This window comes from Pteropus medius, unplaced genomic scaffold (genome assembly GCF_902729225.1).
Source record: "Pteropus medius unplaced genomic scaffold, Ma_sr-lr_union100, whole genome shotgun sequence".
Taxonomy (NCBI): domain Eukaryota; kingdom Metazoa; phylum Chordata; class Mammalia; order Chiroptera; family Pteropodidae; genus Pteropus; species Pteropus medius.
The window spans coordinates 10,762,224-10,783,233 of NW_024344370.1; the positions used below are offsets into that span (position 1 = coordinate 10,762,224).

General features: G+C 30.6%; 1 protein-coding gene across 7 annotated transcripts in view; it reads right to left on the reverse strand.

Annotated features, from left to right (window-relative positions):
- LOC120608233 (A disintegrin and metalloproteinase with thrombospondin motifs 6) overlaps positions 1–21,010 on the reverse strand; it is a 289,732-nt gene that overhangs the window by 254,656 nt on the left and 14,066 nt on the right. For 4 of the 7 annotated variants that reach the window (XM_039870050.1, XM_039870051.1, XM_039870052.1 and 1 more), the window contains 6 exons: positions 19,474–19,520; positions 13,085–13,167; positions 12,887–12,985; positions 12,437–12,563; positions 7,009–7,062; positions 1,394–4,591 (listed from right to left, as the gene is read on the reverse strand). In XM_039870050.1, coding sequence (XP_039725984.1) covers positions 4,433–4,591; positions 7,009–7,062; positions 12,437–12,563; positions 12,887–12,985; positions 13,085–13,167; positions 19,474–19,520 — 569 coding nt within the window. In that variant the 3' untranslated portion in view covers positions 1,394–4,432. Of the gene's footprint in view, positions 1–1,393; positions 4,592–7,008; positions 7,063–12,270; positions 12,338–12,436; positions 12,564–12,886; positions 12,986–13,084; positions 13,168–19,473; positions 19,521–21,010 lie in introns of those variants that run through there. The other 3 variants (XR_005654357.1, XM_039870055.1, XM_039870023.1) reach the window with 3 other exon arrangements.

A 21,010-nucleotide genomic window follows, 5' to 3' on the forward strand; every position in this document is an offset into this window, starting at 1 on the left:
ACAGGCAATGCAAGTACTTTCTACTAGTATTTGCAGTTCCTCCTACAACAATGTCATCAATGGAGGCTTCTTGTTTCCAGTGCAACAAGACACACCTGTCTTCACAATACGAAAAATAGCAGAACTGAAAATCAACAACTCTTCTTAGAGCTATCATAGAACTGAAGTTAGAGACAATTTACTGCTTATCAGAGCAGAGGCCTATGAAAAAAAAATACCCAGTGAAGCCAGTACCAGGTTCCTTTTTACCCAATATATCGTGTTTGGATTAACAAATTTAAAGGCATACTAAAAGACATTTTGATAAAGAGATCATAAGATCCAGACTCAGATATGACAGAGATTTTGGAATGATCAGATGAGAAATTTAAAACAATTGATTAATATGCTATGGGCTCTAATGGGAAAGTAAATGACATGCAAGAAAAGATGGGTAATGTCAGCAGAGTGATGAAAACTCTAAAAAAGAATAAAAAGAAAATGTTAAAAATCAAAATCAAAAGAATGTTTTTGATGGGCTCAGTAATAGACTGGATATGACTGAGGAAAGAATCAGTATTCTTGAAAATATAAGAGAAACTTCCAAAACTGAAATGAAGAGAAAAGAGAGTGAAAACGACGGGGCAGAATATCCAAGAACTGTGGCATAATTATAAAAGGTGTAAACATACATGTAATGAGAATACCAGAAGAAAGGGGACACAAGAAATATTTCAAGTAATAATGATAATGACAGATACCAAGGCATGAATCCAGGAAGCTCAGAAAACACAAAGCAGGATAAAAAAAAAACAAAAACAAAAAAACAAAAAACCCCTACACATAGGCCTATCATATTGAAATTACAGAAAAACAAAGACAGAGTACTGAAAGAAGCCAGAGAAATAAAAACCTTAAAACAAAGAACTAACGATATTTACACCAGATTTCTCTTCAGAAATCATGAAAGCAAAAGTGTTGAGTGAAATATTTAAAGTGTTTTAAAAATTCAAATCAACCAACCTATCTATAATTCTTAAGCAGTGAAATTATTCTTCTAAACTGAAGGAAAATAAGACTTTCACTACAAAAATTGAGGTATTTTTGTTGCCAATAGTCTTCTCTTGAGAGACATGGTTTGAATAAAAGTTCTTCACAATGAAGAAAATGATATAGGTCAGAAACTTGGATCTACATAAAGAAAGAAAGAGTGTTAGAAAACGAGTAAATAAGGTAAAAAAATATATTGTCAATCACTTCATTTATCCATAAGCTATAATCACAAAATACATTGTTGCTGTTTTTTGAATAAACAATTGTTCGATTAAAAAATATAAAAAATAAAAGATTTTATTTTACCTTCATAGTACAGTTGAGAGGACACGAAGTACAATTAAAAGAGAATACAGGGACCTAACGCTTTAGGTACGTCTTTTAATAAATAGCAGGAATAACATAAACCAAAAACCAAAATTACTAAGACACAAGATTCTTCTCTCTCCATCTTTGTAATAGGTATCCCAAATTAGCCACCAACTAGAAATTAATTTAGTACTGTAAGTCATAATAACTAAACACATAAATGTATTATAGGTCATTACTCAAGCATTCGAGAAAATGCAAGCATTTCTTTCTCATTACATTATGTTAGTAAGTCTGGCCCATATGAATTATCCATGATTGTATCACATATTTCTATTTCCCTTGCCCAGATTCCAAATGCCTCATGTATATATCAAAATGGCTGGCAAATATTGCTTCTTATATTGTTTAAAAGAAAAGAGCATTACTGGGGTTCAAAAGAGTCATTTATTACTCAGAAAGGTTAGGAAATCATTTTAAAATTAAATTAACCATAATTATCTTTCCACAAAATTAATACAATTGAACAATTCGAATTATGTTGTTATACTAAAGACTTACATTAACATTAAACATTGTAATGTAGAACTTTTACATGAGGATAGTGAACAGATATGGAACAATCCACCATGATGTGAATTGCATCTGTGATTACTACAAAACAAGATTCATTTAAGATGGATGTTATTACATTCTGTTATAACATGAAAATTAATAGCATGTATCAAACAGTGGTAACATCATTGGTAGGGGGGACCCAAATTGGAAAAGTGGTTAAAGAAAACTTTAGATTTATCTGTAATGTCTGTAATAATTTTTCAAGAAAGAATGCATTCATTTTTTGTATAATGGAAAATCAGTCAAAAATTAAAATCTCTGAATGCTACAAAAAGGGAAATTCAACCTATATGAGGGTGGAAAACAAACAACAAACTATGAAAAATATTTAAAACAAGCTAATAGATTTCAATTTTTCACTTTACTCTGATGTTTCTGAGTTCACATCATAAAATGTAACAACAATCATAAATTATTTGATATGGTGCATTTAACAACTGGTGTAACACATTAATAGACTATATTTTTAGAAAAAATAGTCTATCAGTAGATATTGCAAACATAAAAATTCTAATGTTTTGATTAGAAAATACCAAAAGGGCAATAGGTCATTTCATTTACCATTCTTATTTTAGTTATTAACTATTTACTAGTAATTACCAGAAAATAAGCTGGGGTAAAATGTTGTAGTAATTGAAAAAATATAATTCTTGGTAAAAAGCAACCAGGAAGTAAACTAAAATTTAGCTAAATAAATAAAAAGTAAACTAAGAAAACCAAGGGAGTCAGACATATTAATACTGATGTATAACCATATAAAACACAGGACAAGACTAAACAAGGTCCTATTCAACTGGGTTAAATTTTCAATTAGAGATTTAAATTCTCCCAGATCAATCCACGTGTACACATCAGCCAATACAAAGTTAAATATATTTTGTGACAGACTAAAACAAATTTTTAAGTTAAGCTAACATCACCAGCTGGTATGGGAAGGCTAGAATGTGGTATTACCTTCAGATATTTTACATTATCATATTTAGTAAAATAAAAATAAATTCTAAGTTTTATAGATTTCAGTGATTTCCTTAAATCAGTGAAAAATGAAAATACATACAGATCTTCGGAACTTGAAACATTTTCACCAATGTGCTCAAAACCATAAAAAATTTCAAGAGATGTAAGCTTAGATGGAGTGCAAATCAAGACTAATTCTGCTATAATTTACTTTGTGATTGAGATCAAAAGTGGGCAAATAATCTATGTAAGAAGCCTGGGTTAATGAATTAAAGTAGGATGCAATCACAGTTTTCTTTAGAGCCTTATACAAGATACTGTAGTAAAATTTTCTTAATCAGTAGATCTGTAAAATGTGAAGACTCGCCAGATAAATCAAGTTGTTTATTGCTTTTATCTCTTTCTGTAATTTGCAACACAGAGATGTCCATGGACAATAGCACACTGTGACCTGCTGTGTAGAATTATTGTCAGGCTCATATTGACAGAACTATTTCTCCAGTAACTTCAAGGAATAAAGAATTGCTCATTCCTCTGACTCCCAACTAAAGTACTCGTATATGTTATGTTCCTGTAAAGGAACTTACATGCTCTAAAATATAACAGTATTTGTATTTTCTATAGAAGGGACATGGTATACTTGGAATATTACTTGCTTACGTTTAAAAAGATGAAGTATTTAAGGTAATCAAGAAACTTAAATGTTATACAGTAGAAAGCATTTTCAAACGTAAAGTACACATTAAATTCTCTTAGAAAACTTAGGATTCTAAATGTGTTTGGAATTCTCTAGTTTAGCTTGTATGTAATGCTGATGAGTCTTATAATATCTTCATTTATCCAACTATCAAAGTCTACTTAGTTTACAAAGATATCATGCCACACTACCAAAAAAGCTAAGATATTTTTAGATAAGAGAATTTTATTTACAGAAAAGTCATATGATTAACAAAATTTTATGAACACAATTTTGTTAGTAATAACAGAATCAAGAATGGTTTTATATCACTTATTATGATACATATTAAAATGCAGTTTTCTATTACCTCTATCCATTAGTTTTTTGTTTCAATTTTTAACAAATCTAGAAATAAGGTAGTATATATGGAACAGATTTACTAAATACTTTTAAATTATGCTTCCTTCTACATCAGATACTGTTAATTTTAAAACCATCAGCAAATTAAATGGCCTTTCTCTTATAATTCCTAAGTTTAAGAAGGTAAGCACCAAATATATAGAACTCAAAATGCATAAAAGAAACTCATAAACTTAAAAAATTACATTAGGAGTATCTTTGTCCATTCAGTTTAAAACACCAATGCACTGACCAGAATGTGAAAGGACCATTTTTAAATGAATAGTAGATGGCAGCATGTCATTTTAAGGATAAAAGGGAGATGGACTATGTGCTTTGATTTCCAAATAATGTTCTTTATCCAAGTAATACTCAGTGTTTCCATTATCCTTGAATGACAAGATTCTTTAAGTACTGTGTGAAAAAGAGACCATTCTTTCACTGATGGAAAGCTTCTAATCTTATCCGGGTTGGATCTTCGGGATGTCTCAAGGCAATTCCATTACGCAGGAGCAGCTCAACATAAGGCGGCCAAAAAGAATTGCTAATTTTGATATATGGATCATGTGGAACATCAAATAATCTATTTAAAAGAATCTAGGAAAAATATCATTCAAAATATACCTTACTTGGGAAAAAGTTTATACAGCTATAATAAAACTTTTAATAAAGTTTTTCACCAAAGAATAGTCTTTCTTTGAATAACTGTTTATAACAAAATTTCTATGTATTAATTTAAATAACTGATTTTCTTTTTTAAAAGACTATAGATATCAGAGAAAATGAATCTCTGCATCTTAACTTTGAAAACATTTCCTAAAACTTGGTTGAAAGATATTTACAATTCTCCCACTTCTCTTGGAATTAATAATTTCTTTAGAAGTTTGGTTATAACCACTTGTTAAAAAAAAATAAGAAACTTAAATACTCAACAAAACATGCAAAAAAAATTTTTTTTAATATGCATGTCTTAATATTTGGAGGAAAAAGAAATCACCAATCCTGTGGCCTCCAACCCCCAAACACCTATCATGATAAATCTTCAAAATAATTCTATCATTACTTCCTGCAACTTCATCTTGAATATCTTTGATTTCTTCACTAAGGATATTGAGAGGTTACAACTAGGAACATAAGTTTTGAGACTTTGTGGTAAATTATACAGGTCAACATTTTTCAAATTGCATTCTACTGGTCTAAGGATGTTCTTAGTCTTGATAAACAGGGTTCTGTAATCTAATAAACTGGGGAAAGAATGCTAATGTGCACTAAGAATCACATGTCTTTTCTAAATCATGGGCATTAGGAAAAGTTTTTCAAGAAACACACAGTAAAAATTCCTTGAATACTAATGTTGTATGACACATACTGAAAAATGCTAAGTGTATATCAAGTTTTACTCTGCACCCTCAGCTACCACACACTGTCTTTACAAATTACAAAACCAGAGTTCAGAAAGGTTAAGAGATTCCTCAAGGAGAACATAATTAGTGGAAGATCATGGATTAAACTTCTTATCTCTTAATTGCCAGGTCAAAGCTTTAATTAAAACATATTATTTTTAAAAACATGGAAAAGAAAAAGCATAATTTATACAAATATTTAAGTACTATAGAAATACAATGAAACTAAAGCTCTCATCTCAATCACATCATAATAATACCAATATCTCAATTCTCGAAATGAAATTTTCATCTATCATGAACTTTAGCTATAGTTCAAGTACACATCCTGAAAAAAAAATCTTTCAGTCTCACTCTTTTAGGTATAATGATATAAAAAATTAAATACTATTTCTATTTTAGAGCAATTGCTTATCTTGATATAATTTAAAAATCTTTTCATTTCTGACTTCAATTATATTAATTAAAATTCTAGTAGATGCCAGAAATAATTAAATGCTAAAAATTCAACTTTAAAATGAACAGGTATATTGTTTCATTTTTCACTAACTTGCAGCTTATATATTGGTACTTATATCATTGATAATATGTCTTGGAGACAAAAATGGTTCCTAATTTTAAGTTTTAGATGAGATCTCAGTGTACTATTCAAAAATTACACATGTATTTCCCAGTTAATAACTGTCGATAAATGCCAGATATCTGACAACTATTACTTTTAAAAAAGGTTAAGTCATCCATGAGAAACAGTAGTTTCTTAGTTTCAGTGTAAACTGGAATAACTAGCAATATGTTAAAAGATTCCAATCACAAATCTAAAATATATTTGTATTTGCTTCCAAATTCTCTATTAAGACATCCTGAGGCACCAAAACTACTTAACTGGATGAAAACAGAGACTTTAGTTTTCAATTCATAAAATTACAATGAAAAAAGTTTTCTGATATCACTCTTTCCTCTAAACTTACCAATGATTTTTAAAAAAACATGCTATTTTTTGTTAAATAGCCCCTTCTTCATAACCTATTTTACCTTCCTCTCCACCCAACTTGCAATAGATTGTCATATCAAGATCTAAAATATTTAACATATTTCAAAATTGGCTGACGTTCACAAACATTTTTTTAAAAGGTCAAAGACATTTGTTTAAAAAAAAGGTAAATGTTAGGCAGAAAATGTTGCAATTGCTTAGTCCTTACATTTATGAAAAAAGAGGCTGTTATTTAAGGAAAAAGTGTGCACAAATTTCTGTAACCTCCATTACGCATTTTTGATAGAATACAGATAGAATGCCAGCTAGATACCATCAATGTAACAGCACAAAGTTTCACTGTGTAAATACTAAATAACAGCATAAAAATATTCTTAAGTAATCTTGGGAAGATGATTAAGAGACTAATTTCATGTCCTTTTAAACAATATTCTTTCTAGTACTGTATAGAAAACAGAAACTAATTTTATACGAAAGATAAATTAATATATCTAATAAAGATTGGTGTATACTTTAAGAACTAAAGTAGTATTTTTTCTTTTTCAAGCCTGTGTATAATTGTTTACAAATCACTAATTAAGTGACATCTTCAAGACAAAACAACTACACAAGTCACTTACCTCTAACATTTCATGTAGTGTTAGCAGCTGTGCAGTTGATTCTTGAATATTTTTCTTTGAGAGAAATGTGAATAACAAAGAATTAACATTTCAATTCTGCCAATGGCAGATTATACTGTATTACAAAACTTCAAAAATTAATTTCTTAAATGCAGTGGCACAAGATATACTAAAATCAAACATTTATAATTAGGTGATTTAAAAAGAATACTGAAAGTAAATAATCTGTCTAAACAGTAAGATTCATGAAAATGAAACAACTTCTAAGACAGTGAAATCTCTCATAATTACTAGAAGATACAATTCAGACTATAAATATATGTGATAAACTATATTACACATATTATATATACTCATATATAAAAGTCTAGTGTTTGAACCTCCCAATCAAAATATCTCAAAGGACATTACAGGCTGTATACAGCTTCAGGAGAGGAAAGTTGCTTCCCAAGGAGACCTGTTCGTCTTTCTATAGTTCTTGACAGTTCCTAATGTTAATTCAATTCACTGATTCTTTTTTCCTTGAAATGACACAAAATAAATCTCATTTCATGATTCCATGCAAGAGTTCCTCAAATATTTGAAGACAGCTATTATGAGCCTCAAGCTTCTCCATATTAATCGTCACTAGTTCCTTCAATTGTTTTTCATAAGCCCTTTGGTCTCATGGATGTTCTCTGAATGTGCTCTAATTTGTCTTTTTTGGATCCAGTCTCCACAATGATACAGGCCTGATTCAAATACCAAAGATAAAAAGACTCATTTCCATATTTTTATATGCTGGAATTCTATCATTAGGTTTAAGATTACATTAGCTTTTGAACATCTATTTCACCCTGCTGACCTCTATCTGAACATACTATCATCTAAAGTGCCAATCTCTTTTCATACATTTAGCTAAGATAGGTTGTCATCATTCTTTAATGTTTTAAATCCAAGAAAAACATTCAGTGTACCTCTACTAAGTATCATTCTATTTTATTTGGCTTAGTCCCTAGCCAGTTGAAAAATAGTCCTAATTGTCATCCCCTATATTTACTATCTAGCCCTTGCAGTTTCATATCTTCCCAAACTTGAAGACAAGTGTTCTACTTCTTTATCCAAATTACTATTTAGAATGTTCAATAGGACAAGGCTCCAAGGGAAATTGCTAGTAGTCTCCAAGATTATACTAATCCTAATCAGCAGCTTTTGAGTTCAGACATTCAATTAATTGCAAAGTCACCAACTATTGTGACAGCTAATACTCTCCATTCCAAGATTAAGAGTCCTTGTAAAATCTTATAGAAATACAAAAATATTAAAGAAATAGTAAAAAAAAAAAAAACCTGACAAAAATAAATGTGATTCCTGAGTAACAATAGTAAAGTTGGATCTCAAAATCTTCTGACCACTAAAACCTTACTAAATGGAATAATAAAAGGTAGCGTATGATTCACTAGTGATGAAAGCAAACACAACTTTAGAATTGATAAAAAAATAAGCAGCAAGGCATGGATTAAAATACAAGATTTGAGACAAAAAAAGAAAATGCAGAAGAAAAATAAAACGAAAGCAAACAAAGAAAAAATGTTTCAACATAAAGATTTGATAAGCAATATAAAATAAAAGGTGACATAAATCTGTCCCCTGGAAACAATATATCAGCTTCAAAGCAAAACTACTAGTAAATGTTTAACATTGTGACATATCCTGTTAAATTACTGAAGGTCAAAGATAAAGAACTCTCCAGGCATACATTCAGAAGCAGTAAGACAACCTATAGACTGGCCTCAGACTCCTCCACTGCACATTCCATCTCAGAATGGAGAAATCTTGAGATTTTTTAAAAATGTGTCAAAGGTATCCTTTGAGCATAAAGGCAAACAAAATAGTTTCAGCATTCAAAAATTAAAAAAACTAAAACATCCAGGAATTCTTCTTGAACAAATTACTCGTCAAAGAAACCCATCAAATCAAGTGATGAATTAAACTTAAAAATTCAAAAATGATTGGTAAGAGATGATAATCATTGAATCCAATACAATGTAGAATAAAGACTAAGCATATACATGAATTATGGTACTGAAACAGAATATAAATGCTATAAACCTCTCAAAGTACAAATAGATTAACACAAATTGGAACGAGAGTATAAGAGGAAGAATATTAATTTCCTCATCTTTCATAGCAGGGAGTCAAAGAACACTGCCTAAAATTGAAAGATAAAATTATACAAACTATTAAAATCTTTTGTTTTCCATAATTTGTTCTCTTTATATTAGGGATCTCTCCAGAAGTGAAATCACTTAAAGCAAATAATAATAATAATTATCTGAGTTCACCAATTCAACTTTACTCATTTTTCATCTATCGAATGTAAGTAAAATTATCTCTAATACTTATTTTATACTAGCATATACAAAATTAAATTGATCCACTCATCCATCACTCCATTTGTTTCTATACATGCACAGGTTTAGAAAGATTTCTCAGATGACACAGTCAGAAGGCAGCCATCATCAGCCAGGAAGAAAGGCCTCAGTAGAAACCAAACCTGATGGCATTTTGATCTTAAACTTCTAGCCTTCAAAACAGTCAGAAAATAAATTTCTTTTGTTTAAGCCACCTAATCTGTAGTATTTTGTTGTGGCAGCTTGAGCTCACTAATACATCCAGTATAATACATCCAGTATTATTACTTGACAGAGAGAAAGAAAGAATGTAATCTATCATTTTGTGTATATCGATAGTTCATATATTTCATTAAAAATAGTGAGCTTATCAAACAAGACTTAATGAACCCATGATGACTTCTGGTAATCAAAGCTTCCTTTTTCACAATGCCTCAAACTTCTCGTTCTATTAGTGGAGAAGAATAGGTTAAAAGAAAAGATGAAAAACAGACAGTAAGTTAGTAAGTTACTGGAACATTATTGTAGTAATAGGTAAAGAATCAAGAACTTAATGAAATGGTTAACAAGAAGACTAACAGAAGGTCAACAATTCAGAAATGAATAATAGGTATAAATAACAATGAACAGAATGGGAGACATAGTCCACGACAAATGTAGAGTCTACTGATAGTTATAAAAAAAAGAGAATTAAAAAAACAGAATGTAAGAAAACCAAGAGAACTTTTTCTCCTTTTCCTAGTATACATACTCACAGTCATTCAATAAATATGACCTTAGAAGGTACTATAATAGATAGGCAAGATAGCAGACACAAAGATGAATTAAACACACCAAGGAGCTCACTGTACATGGTGCACAAACAGGGAGATAGATATAAATGATTACTACAAAATTACATAATAAATGCTCATAAAATGAACTTAAACTTCACTCAATGCTTCACACAAAAGATGATGTTTGAGTTGCTGTAGCAGGAATCTGCTATCCTCACCAGATAGGAAATGTTTTGTAAGCAGAGAGAATATAATGTATAAGGCACAAAAAGTGGCACGTCCATGCATACTTTTTTTTAAATTAAATTTATTAGGGTAATACCGGTTAGTAAAATTACATAAGTTTCAAGTGTACAATTCAATACATCATCTGTATATTGCATTTTATGTTCACCACTCGAAGTCAAATCTCCTTCCGTCATCATATATTTGATTCTTTTATCCTTATCTACCTAATCTCCTTCTCCTCTTTCTCTCTGGTAACCGCTAAACTGTCATCTGTATCTGAGTTTTTGTTTGTCTTGTTTGTTTGCTGTTTGTTTTATATCCTATATATGAGTGAAATCATATGGTTCTCAATGTTTTCTGATTTATTTTGCTTAGCATGATTATCTCAAGATCCATCCATGTTATTGCAAATAGCAGTATTTCATCTTTTCTCATGGCCGACTAATATTCCATTGTACATCCTCTTTATCTAATCATCTATCCAAGGACACTTTCATTGTTTCTATGTCTTGGCCATCGTAAATAATGTTCTTTGAACAGCAGGGTGCATATATCTTTATAGATAAATGTTTTCAAATTTGGGGGGTAGATACCCCCTAGAGGGATTGCTGGGTCAAATGATAACTCTATTCTAATGAGGAACCTTCATAGCTGTACCAATTACATTCCCACCAGCAGTGTATAATGGTTCCTTCCCCCACAACCTCTCCAGCACTTGTTATTGTCTTGTTGATAAGAGCCATTCTTACAAATGATGAGGTGACATCTCATTGTGGTTTTGATTTGCATTTTCCTAATAACTGGTATAGTTAAGCATATTCAAATATGTCTGTTGGCTATTTGTTTGTCTTCTTGGGAAGTTTCTGTTCGGGTCCTCAGCCCATTTTTTATTTGGAATGTTTGTTTATCGTTGAGTTGTATGAGTTTTTTATATATTTTGGATATTAGTCCCTGGAGACATTGTTTGCAAGTATCTTCTCTCATTTGGATGGTTGCCTCTTTGTTTTGTTGATGGTTTATTTTGCCGTGCAGAAGCTTTTTAGTTTGATATAGTCCCATGCATCTATTTTTACTTCCTTTGCCTCTGAGGTCAAATTTATAAAATCCTCTCTAAAACCAAAGTCCATGGGTTTAGTATCTGTTTTCTTTTAGGATCATTGCATACTTACTGGAACTATAATAGTATGGTTAAATGGATTCATGCAAGAGATGGGTAAAGAAAGGTTGGAAAGGAGGCTAAAGAGATAGACAAAGTCCAGCACATAAATTCATTACTCTAAGAAGTTTATAGCCTTCATCCTGTAAGTAGCCATCAAAAGTTTTATGTTGAAAAATGATTAAACTATATATTTTTAGAAAGATCATTCTGGTACCAGTTTCAATGCCTATTCTACTTGCACAACTTTTATTATACAATATACTGTTTTTAAAAATAAATTAAAGTAGTTGTTCCCAATCTACTGTCACTCAATAAAATATTTATTTGCTTTGGTGGGAAAGGTTTATTCAATTTTAATTACGATTAAAACAGTCAATACCTTCCATTAACAGATTTTAAATAACAATTCTTCTTATTTTAAAAGTTACATGGGTTCGCGAAAAATTTAGAAAATAGTAAAAACGAAAACAAATCTCACCTACAATCCTAGCCCCCAGACATGAGCACTATTACATGTTTTGGTATAAATTAGACTTGCACAATTTAACCATCTGTATTTTATCCATTTAACAATAAATTGTGAGCATTTCATTAACTCCTTTGATAGTGTTCAATACATTATTTTTAAAAGCTGCATTTTCCCCATCATATGAACATAATATAAAAAAATGAATTTAGTACTATATTATTGAACAATTAGCTTGCTTCTAATTTTTCAATATTTAAATGTGATGACAAGCTGTTTCTCTACATGTATCTATCTGTGTGTGTCTCTGAAATGTATAACATAAAAATTTATCATAAAATTTATATTTGACCCTATCTAAAACTATTTCACATATGAATACATGAATATCTCTTCTAAAACTTACCTTTTTCTTTTTAACACTTCTATCAGGCAGAGGAAAGTGGTCTTCTAGAAACTCACTCAAGGTAATCAACAGTTTCTCCTTATATTCTTTTGTATCACGTAGTTTAGTTTTCAGCTCATTAAAGATCCTAATAGATTTCAAAAAATTGAGAGAAATATTTCACTGATAAAATACATAAGTGTATGTAACTGGTTACTTATAAGGCCAATCAAAAACTCTGTCCAAAGTTCATTTGCTCAAACCAAATACAACCAGTTTTATGAAAGCAATATTCTCTATTTAACATATAAGGAAAATAAAAGTCAAGTCACTCAGTGATTAACAGATGGCAAAAGTTAGGATAAGACTCACAATTTCCTGTAAATATATCTCTTTTCATCTGTGTATTTCATGTAACAAAAAAGAAAATACTTTCTCCTAGTTTAAAAACCTAGAACACAAAAATAATACCTTGATTCAGAAACTGTCACAACCTGATGTTTCAATTCATTGTGTAGTACAATAAGAGATTCCAATATTTGTTGCTGCTCATCCAACCATTGTTGCTCCCTTTAAACATAGAAAAACAAAACAAACAATAGCTTAATAAAACATTAATGCCAATTTGACATATACCAATGATTAATGGTAATTATAATATAAATATACCTTTCCAAGTCTTCCTTTAACTTTGCATTCTTTGACTGAATAGTAGAAAGTACCAATTCAAGATCATGTCTCAATTTTTGGAACTAAAACAAAATAACTGAAATTAATTGCTTAGTCTTTAATCCTATAAATAGTTATATTTCTGAATAATAGTATAATTTACATAATTCTAAAATCTGTATTCCAAAATGAATAGCAAAACAACTGAGCAAGAAGTCTCTGAAAGGGAGCTATATACCAGGTACTAAGTTCTTTCTAACATTTTATTGTTAAATTCAAAAACATAATTAGGAATTTTCAAGCTATAAATTTTAATTTCATACGGAATGGCAATTTAATGGTGAGTATTCAGTAATCAGGTAGATTATGAATACTATTCATTCAACAAATATTTATTGATCAGTTATTGACAACCAGGCATTGTTGAAAGAGTCAAGGATACAAAAGTGAACAAAACAAAGGAAAATCCAGACAAACAAGCAAATATATAACTCCAGCGAGTGATAAGTTCCATGAAGTAAAAATAAGTCAAACTAAGAATACAAAAAGGAGAGCAAGTATGACATGTACGATACGTAGTATGATATGAAAAGACCTCTCTGATCAGGTTAACAATTTAACAGGAGAAAGAGGGTGAAAGATAATCCATGTCACTATCTAGCAAAAGAACATTCCATATAAAGAGAATTTTAAGTAGAAAGGCCTAAAGGAAGGAGCATACTTGAGATATTTAAATAAAATCAAAGCTCACCGTGTGGCAATAGGAAATTATAAATTCTAGACTTTTTCTAATATCTTTTTGTTTTTAAAAACATGAGCTAGTGTCCCATTCTCCTGATGTCGAGGATTACCGTTAGCTTTTTCTAAATCTAAATCAGTGATAATATGAAGATGTATGTTATAAATACTAGAGCAATCAAAAAAAAAATGAAGAGCTATAACTAATAAGCCAATAGTGTAAATAAAGTAGGTTTATTTTTTAAAATACGCAATTAACTCAAGAAAGTGGGAAGACAGGAAAGCAGGAACAAAGAAAAGACAAGACAAATGGGAAGGAAAAATTAAGTATACAGATTTCAATGCAACCATATTGATATTACATTAAATATGATCTAACAATGAAAAAAATTTTCAAATATTTGGACACTAAAAACAGACTTCTACACATCCATGGGTCAAAGAAGCAATCAACAGGCAAATAAAAAGTTATTATAAACTGTCTAAAAATAAAAACAAAATTAAAATTTCTGGGATGAAGCAAAAGCAGGACTCAGCTGAGAATTTACATCACCTAAAGTCCATGTCAGAAAAAAAAAACAGCTCTCAAATTAATGACCTCAGCTTCAAGCATGAGAAACTAGAAAAAGGACAAGTAAAACCAAAATTAAGCTGAAGAAAAAATAATGATAAAACAATGAAATAGAACATTAAATCGATGAAATAGAAAAGCAAAAAGAAATATAGGGAAAAATCAATGAAACCCAAAGTTGATTTTTTGATAAGGCCAATAAAATTACCCAGACTTTTACAAAAGAAAAAAAGGACACAAATTACCAACATCAGGAATGAAAAAGGTGACATTACTACAAACATTAAAATGGTAATAGGGGAACACTCTGAACAGTTTATGTCAATAAATTTAACAAATTAGATAAGATGGGCAAACTCTTTGAAGGCACAAACTACCAAAGCTCATTCAGAGAAAACAAAAAACCTGACTAGCAGTAAAGAAACTGAATTTGTAATTAAAAAATTTTCCCACAAAGAAAAATCCAGGCCCAGAGAGCTTCAACTGGGAATTTTAACAAACATTTAAGGAATAAATAATACTGATTCTATACAAATTATTTTAAAAATAGAATATTTCTCAATTTTTCTATGAAGCTGGTATTGCCCTGATACCAAAGCCTGACAAAGATGTCACAAGAAAACCACAGACCAGTATCTCTCATTAACATAGACACAAAAATCGTAATAAAATTTTAGTAAGTCCATCAATAAATAAAAAAAGATTAACACATTATAGCAATGTGGAATTTTTCCTAGGAATGTATAAACAATCAAAATCAAATTTTAAAAATCAAGCAATGTAATGTACTATATCAACAGACCAAAAAAGAAAAAAAAATTGTTCTTCTCAATGAATTCTGAAAGAATGTGACAAAATTCAATATTAATTTATGATTTTTAAAAAAAGACTTCAAAAATTGTAACAAGGTAATCTCCTCAACTTAATTAAGGGGATCAATGAAAAACCTACTGCTAATATCGCATTTAATCGTAAAAGAGTGAATACTATCCACTAGATCAAGAACAAGGAAAAAATGCTCATCCTTACCACTTTTATTCTATTTATTACTAAGTTCCAGAATAGCACAATAAGTCAAGAAAAAGATATAAAAAGCATTCAGATGCAAAGATAAAGTAAAACTGCCTTTGATCTCAGATGACATGACTGGCTATGTAGAAAATCCTACAGAGAATCTAGAAAAAAGCTACTAGAATAAAGGGGTTTATCATGCTTAGTAGGTGCAATAGCAATAAACAACTGGAAATTGAAATTTTAAAAAAGAATATTTTAATAGCATCAAATATATGAAATACTAAAGGAGTAAATTTGACAAAACATGTACAATACCTGCACAGTTCTATTATAATTTTTAAAGTCTTTTTTTAAAATCATGAATATTAAATTTTGTCACTTATTCTTTTTGAATTCATTGAGATGGTCAAGTTTTTTTTTTCTTTTTTAGTCTGTTGTTATAGTAAAGCATAAAATATTGGTAAATTTTTTAAATACCAAATAAATTGAGACCTAAATCAATGCAGAGATCATATAGTGCTCATGGATCTAAACTGAGACTCAATATGTTAAAGATGTCAATTCTCTTCATATTAAATTATAGAGTCAGCGCAATCCTGGTCAAAATTTCAGTACACTTTGTTATGGGATAGAATGACAAGCCAACTCTACTTTATATGAAAATATGAAACAATTCTGGTAAAGAACACCAAAGTTAAATAATTCATACTATTTAATTCCAAGACTTATTATAAAGCTTCAGTAAATAAAACAACGTGGTATTGGCCTAAAGACAGAAACACAGAACAAAGGAAGAAAAACATCCACAGCACAGAATGGAGAACAAATAAAGAACCTAGAAATAGATCCACGCACATATGGTTAATTAATTTTCAATAAATGTGCAAAAGAAATTTAAAAGAGAAAGATAGTTCTTTCAAAAATTTGTGCTGAAACAATTCATATCTACATGAAAAAAATGAACCTTTACCAGTAACTCATTTCATATATAAACATTACTTCAAAATGGATCATAGATCTACATATGAAATTTAATATTTTAAAATTTCTAAAAGAACATGCAAGAAAATCTTTATGACCTTAAGTTGGGCAAATATTTCCTATATTTGAGCACAAACTTCAAAAGAAAACTTGATAAAACAGAGTTAATCAAATTAGGAGCTTAAGTTCTTGAAAAGATGCTGTTAATAGAATAACAAGACAAATATGCAAGAAAGGGTTAACTCAGCAGGCCAAGGTTGCACAAACTCTGAACATTCCCAAAAACGTCTGTCTTCAGGACTAGTCCCTGATGGACTCCTGGAAGAGGAGCTCTGAGACCTTGGAATATTCTTCCTGATAAGAGTGTTTGTGTGCCTGCGGCCTTGGGCCAGTTGGTATCAGTTTCATTAGAGAGTTCATTCTATGTGATTCATGGTGAATGCATTTTTACTCTGGGGGAACCTCGAGTCTAAGTAGCTGGTCAGTCGAGGAGGCCCCGCATGCATAGTGACTAACTCCAGATAAAAATGGTGGACAAGCTCAGGTGAACTTCCCTGAATGACAACACTTTGTCCATGTCATCACACAAAGTTGCAGGGAGAATTACTCACATCCATGCAACTCCACTGAGAAAGGACTCCTACAACCTTGCTCCACATGCCTTTTCCTTTTGCTCATTTTAATCTGTGTCCTTTCACTATAATAAACCATAACAACAAGTGTAATAGCTCTTCTGAGTCCTGTGAGCTGATCTAGTGAATCACTTTACCCGAGTGGTATTGGGGAAAATTCTAAAACAGTTGGCATCGGAAGTAGGATTTGCTATAACAATCCTGGCTCCTGAAACATGGCAAAAGTACTCTGAAAAAAGTAAGGATTATGGGACAGAAGATGATGAACCTTAGATGCCTGATGGGGAACGAAGATATGACAGCTGCACTGTGATCAGTTACTACAAGTAGAAGTTATCAATGAATTTAGAAATGATAGAAAAAATTCTCATAGAGTTGGCTCACTGGATGCATAAAGGAATGTAAGATAATGACAAACGAGCTAAATATTCAACCCCTTTGTTATTTTTATTTGTAACAGCACTGCATCAAGTTTGGATTTCAGCCAGTCTAAACTACCGTTGCTGGCCTAATGGCTGCTACCAAAAAAAAAAATTATGCTGGATTATTATGGCATGTATCATTTTTAAATCATGCTGTTGGAAATTTAGTGGATCTTTTCGATGTGGAAAAGAATCAGTATTTTCATTCTAGGAAAATGTTTAGGTAATATTTATTTTATTTTTTCCCTTCCCTTTTTTTTTTTCCTATTTTGGAACTTCAACTGGTTAGATTTTGTACATTGAGCAGTTACTCACTGCTTTCTCTCCAATTAACAATCTACTTCCTGTCTCTTTCGATTTGCCTATTATGGACATTTCATATAAATAGAATCATATGGCTTCTTAGCATGTTTTCAAGGTATATCCAATTTATAGCATATATCAGTATTTCATTTCTTTTTATTGACAAATAATACGCCACTGTATAGATATAGCACATTTTATTTATCCATTCACCAGCTAATGGACATTTGAGTTGTTTCCTCTTTTCAGCCATTAAGAAAAATGTTGCCATGAACATTCACATTTAAGTTTTTGTGTGGACACACACATATTTTCACTTCTCTTGGGTATATATCTAGAAGTGAAACTGCTAATTCAAATAGTAGTCATTCTTTTCACCTTCTGAGGAACTACCAGACTGTTCCAAAGTGACTGCAATATTTTACATTCTTCCAGAAGTGTTTTAAGGTGTTCTAATTTCTCCACATCTTCATCAATACTTGTTATTGTATGTCTTCCAACTATAGTCATCCTAGTGGGTAAGAAGTGGTACTTTTCTTAAGTTGACATTTTGTTTTTTTGTGGACCCTACCCCAAATCTTTCAATCTCTCTTAAGGTACAGTTTTATTAAATTCTATTTGTTCCCAGAATTGTCTCTATTTCCTTAAAGTTCATCTTTGTCAATTGTTTTGGGTTTCTGCCTTTCCATTTGGAGGCATTTAACAAATGTTGATCGCTGGCTGGCCATTCATATTTAAAAGTCAAAAACCTACTAAAAACTCTTTATGAATGGGGCTTTTTCATCAGGGACCCCCATATATTAATTCTTAGAGAGATTTTTTTCCTTGGGCCATATAGATTTTTCAGAGAAGATTACTTTATCTTTAGTCTGAGGCTATTTTTACACCAGACTGCAGGACCTCTGGGGACACAGTAGGAGAAGAAGCCGGTACTTACTTCTATCACATAGTATGAAAATGTTAACTTGACCTTTCCAACTTTTAACCCAACCTGGTGTCCCTGAGTCCAGCGCCTCAATAGTTTAATATCTTCATACCATATACCTCCAGCTTTCAGGTGCAGGGTTAAAAAGTTAGCTCTCTGATTGCAAAAGAAAGAAAGTGAGACAGGTCTAATTGTGTTGTAACTTTAAAGAAATCTCATTTTTAGTTCACACTTGAAACCTGAATTTTGCAGTAGCAGTTTCCTTCAAATCTCAAGCCTTTCTTTCATCCTATAGGACAGATAATCTCTCTTTTCATACCTATTTCTGTCTCTAGGTATATAGATAATTATCTCTTTTTATGCTCTACGACCTTGTTAAAAATTTTTTTTGCTTCTATCTTTTCTCCTATACTTTGACCTAATAGATTTACACTTTAAACCATGTCTTCACTGACACTATGTTAAGTATTGGAAAAAAATAAATGTATATGTATGATCATTCAGTTTATGTTTACCATTTCTGCTTTTATTATAAAGAGAGTTTAATCAATTGAAAATTAAGTATTAAGAGCAAGATTTACATATTAAACACTAACTTTAGCAATAGTTCTTATAGACAAATTGAGTTCAAAATTTAAAGCTTTTAAAATATTCTGTTCAATAAAACATAATTAAAATCAAAAGAGAAAGTAAACATGGTTTTAAAGTGGTTTCATCCTAGATCTTGTATCATGAACTTATCATCTACAACACTTCTAATTATAAATTATTTGAGGTTACTACTAATTCATTAAGTGACTTACCTCTTCTTTACCTATTGTTACCAGAACTTCGTCATTCAGAGGAATTACTACAGAAACAAAACAAACCAAAATTATACATATGCTTAGTGAACTCTCAAAAATCAAACATTTGACTTTATGCTTTTAAAATACCCCTTTCTCTTTCCATTTATGTGATAAAACTTTTTTGTGAAATATGTGGTTTTTATAAAATTATTTTTATTTAACATCTTTACATATATAACCAACTTATATATAATTTTAGACAAGTGTGATATTATGCATTTTGTTTTTAGTGCCTTTTTCTTTTCTTGTTTTGTCTTCCCAATCCTTCAGAATTAAAATCAATAATCTCTAGTGTGTTGTCTGTAGTCATATCTCTGCACGCATACATATGTATGTACAGATATATATATATATATATATACACCTACATGCAAGGGTTATTAATTTTGTTAATGCTGGTTTTACAAGTATAGGATCATATCATACATATTACTCCTATCTTATTTTCACTCAGTGAAATCCCTACAGAAAACCCTTCTATTCATTTGGTATAAATCTAATTCATAATTTTATATAGCAGCACAATATTTCACAGGGTGAATATACCATAAAGTATTTAGTGATTTTGCTACTGACTGAGCATTAACTTTGTGTCTAGTTTTTAGCCACAAAGACAATGATGCAGTAAGCATTCTTTTATTTGTCTTTCTGTACTGATGCTTTCATTTTTGTGGGATAGATTCCCAGAAATGGAATTTCACAGAAGGAAATGCGTATTTTGAATTTGAATACAGGATGCCAGATTCTTTCCTAAAAATTTTTATGACCAATGAACAAGGAACAGCAACACATATTATAAAATGTCTAAAATTATTGCCAGTCTGATTAGTAGAAACTACTATTTCATTTTAATTTTGTATAGCAAAATTAAATTCTTAGAAAAGTTCAACCCTTGTACTTAGAAAAGTTTACCTTTCCTAATAAAGTACAATCTAAAATTTCTCAAATGATATGCTACTGAAAACTATCTAATCTATCTGCTAGCCTATAACAGGCAAGAGTTTCCTACATGTATTTCATAGGCCCTTTATTAGAACTGATTATAGGCAGCCTCAGGATGGCTACTAAATCATTTCAATAAGTACAATGAGAAGGATTCTAAAGTTTAAAAATATTCCTCTTAGACAGTGTGGCCAAGAGTTGTATTTCAATACTCATCCAAACAATCATTTCAACCAATACATTGTGGCACATTCCACGAATACAAAGATTTTTTGAATCCTTCCAGTGAGGCAGCCTATGTGACTGGCAACCCTAAGCAAGGTTTGACCAACAAGGCAGCCTGTGTGGTCAGTATTATCACTACCAAGTGTGTATGTCAGAGATGATGATATTAAAGAAAATAAAAATTAAAAATTCCTCAATACACAGCAAAAAGAATAAAATCTTAGGAATAAATTTAACCTAGGAGGCAAGATTTGTACACTGAAAACTACAAAATGTTGTTGAAAGTAATTAAAGATGCCCATAAATAGAAAGACATCCCACATTC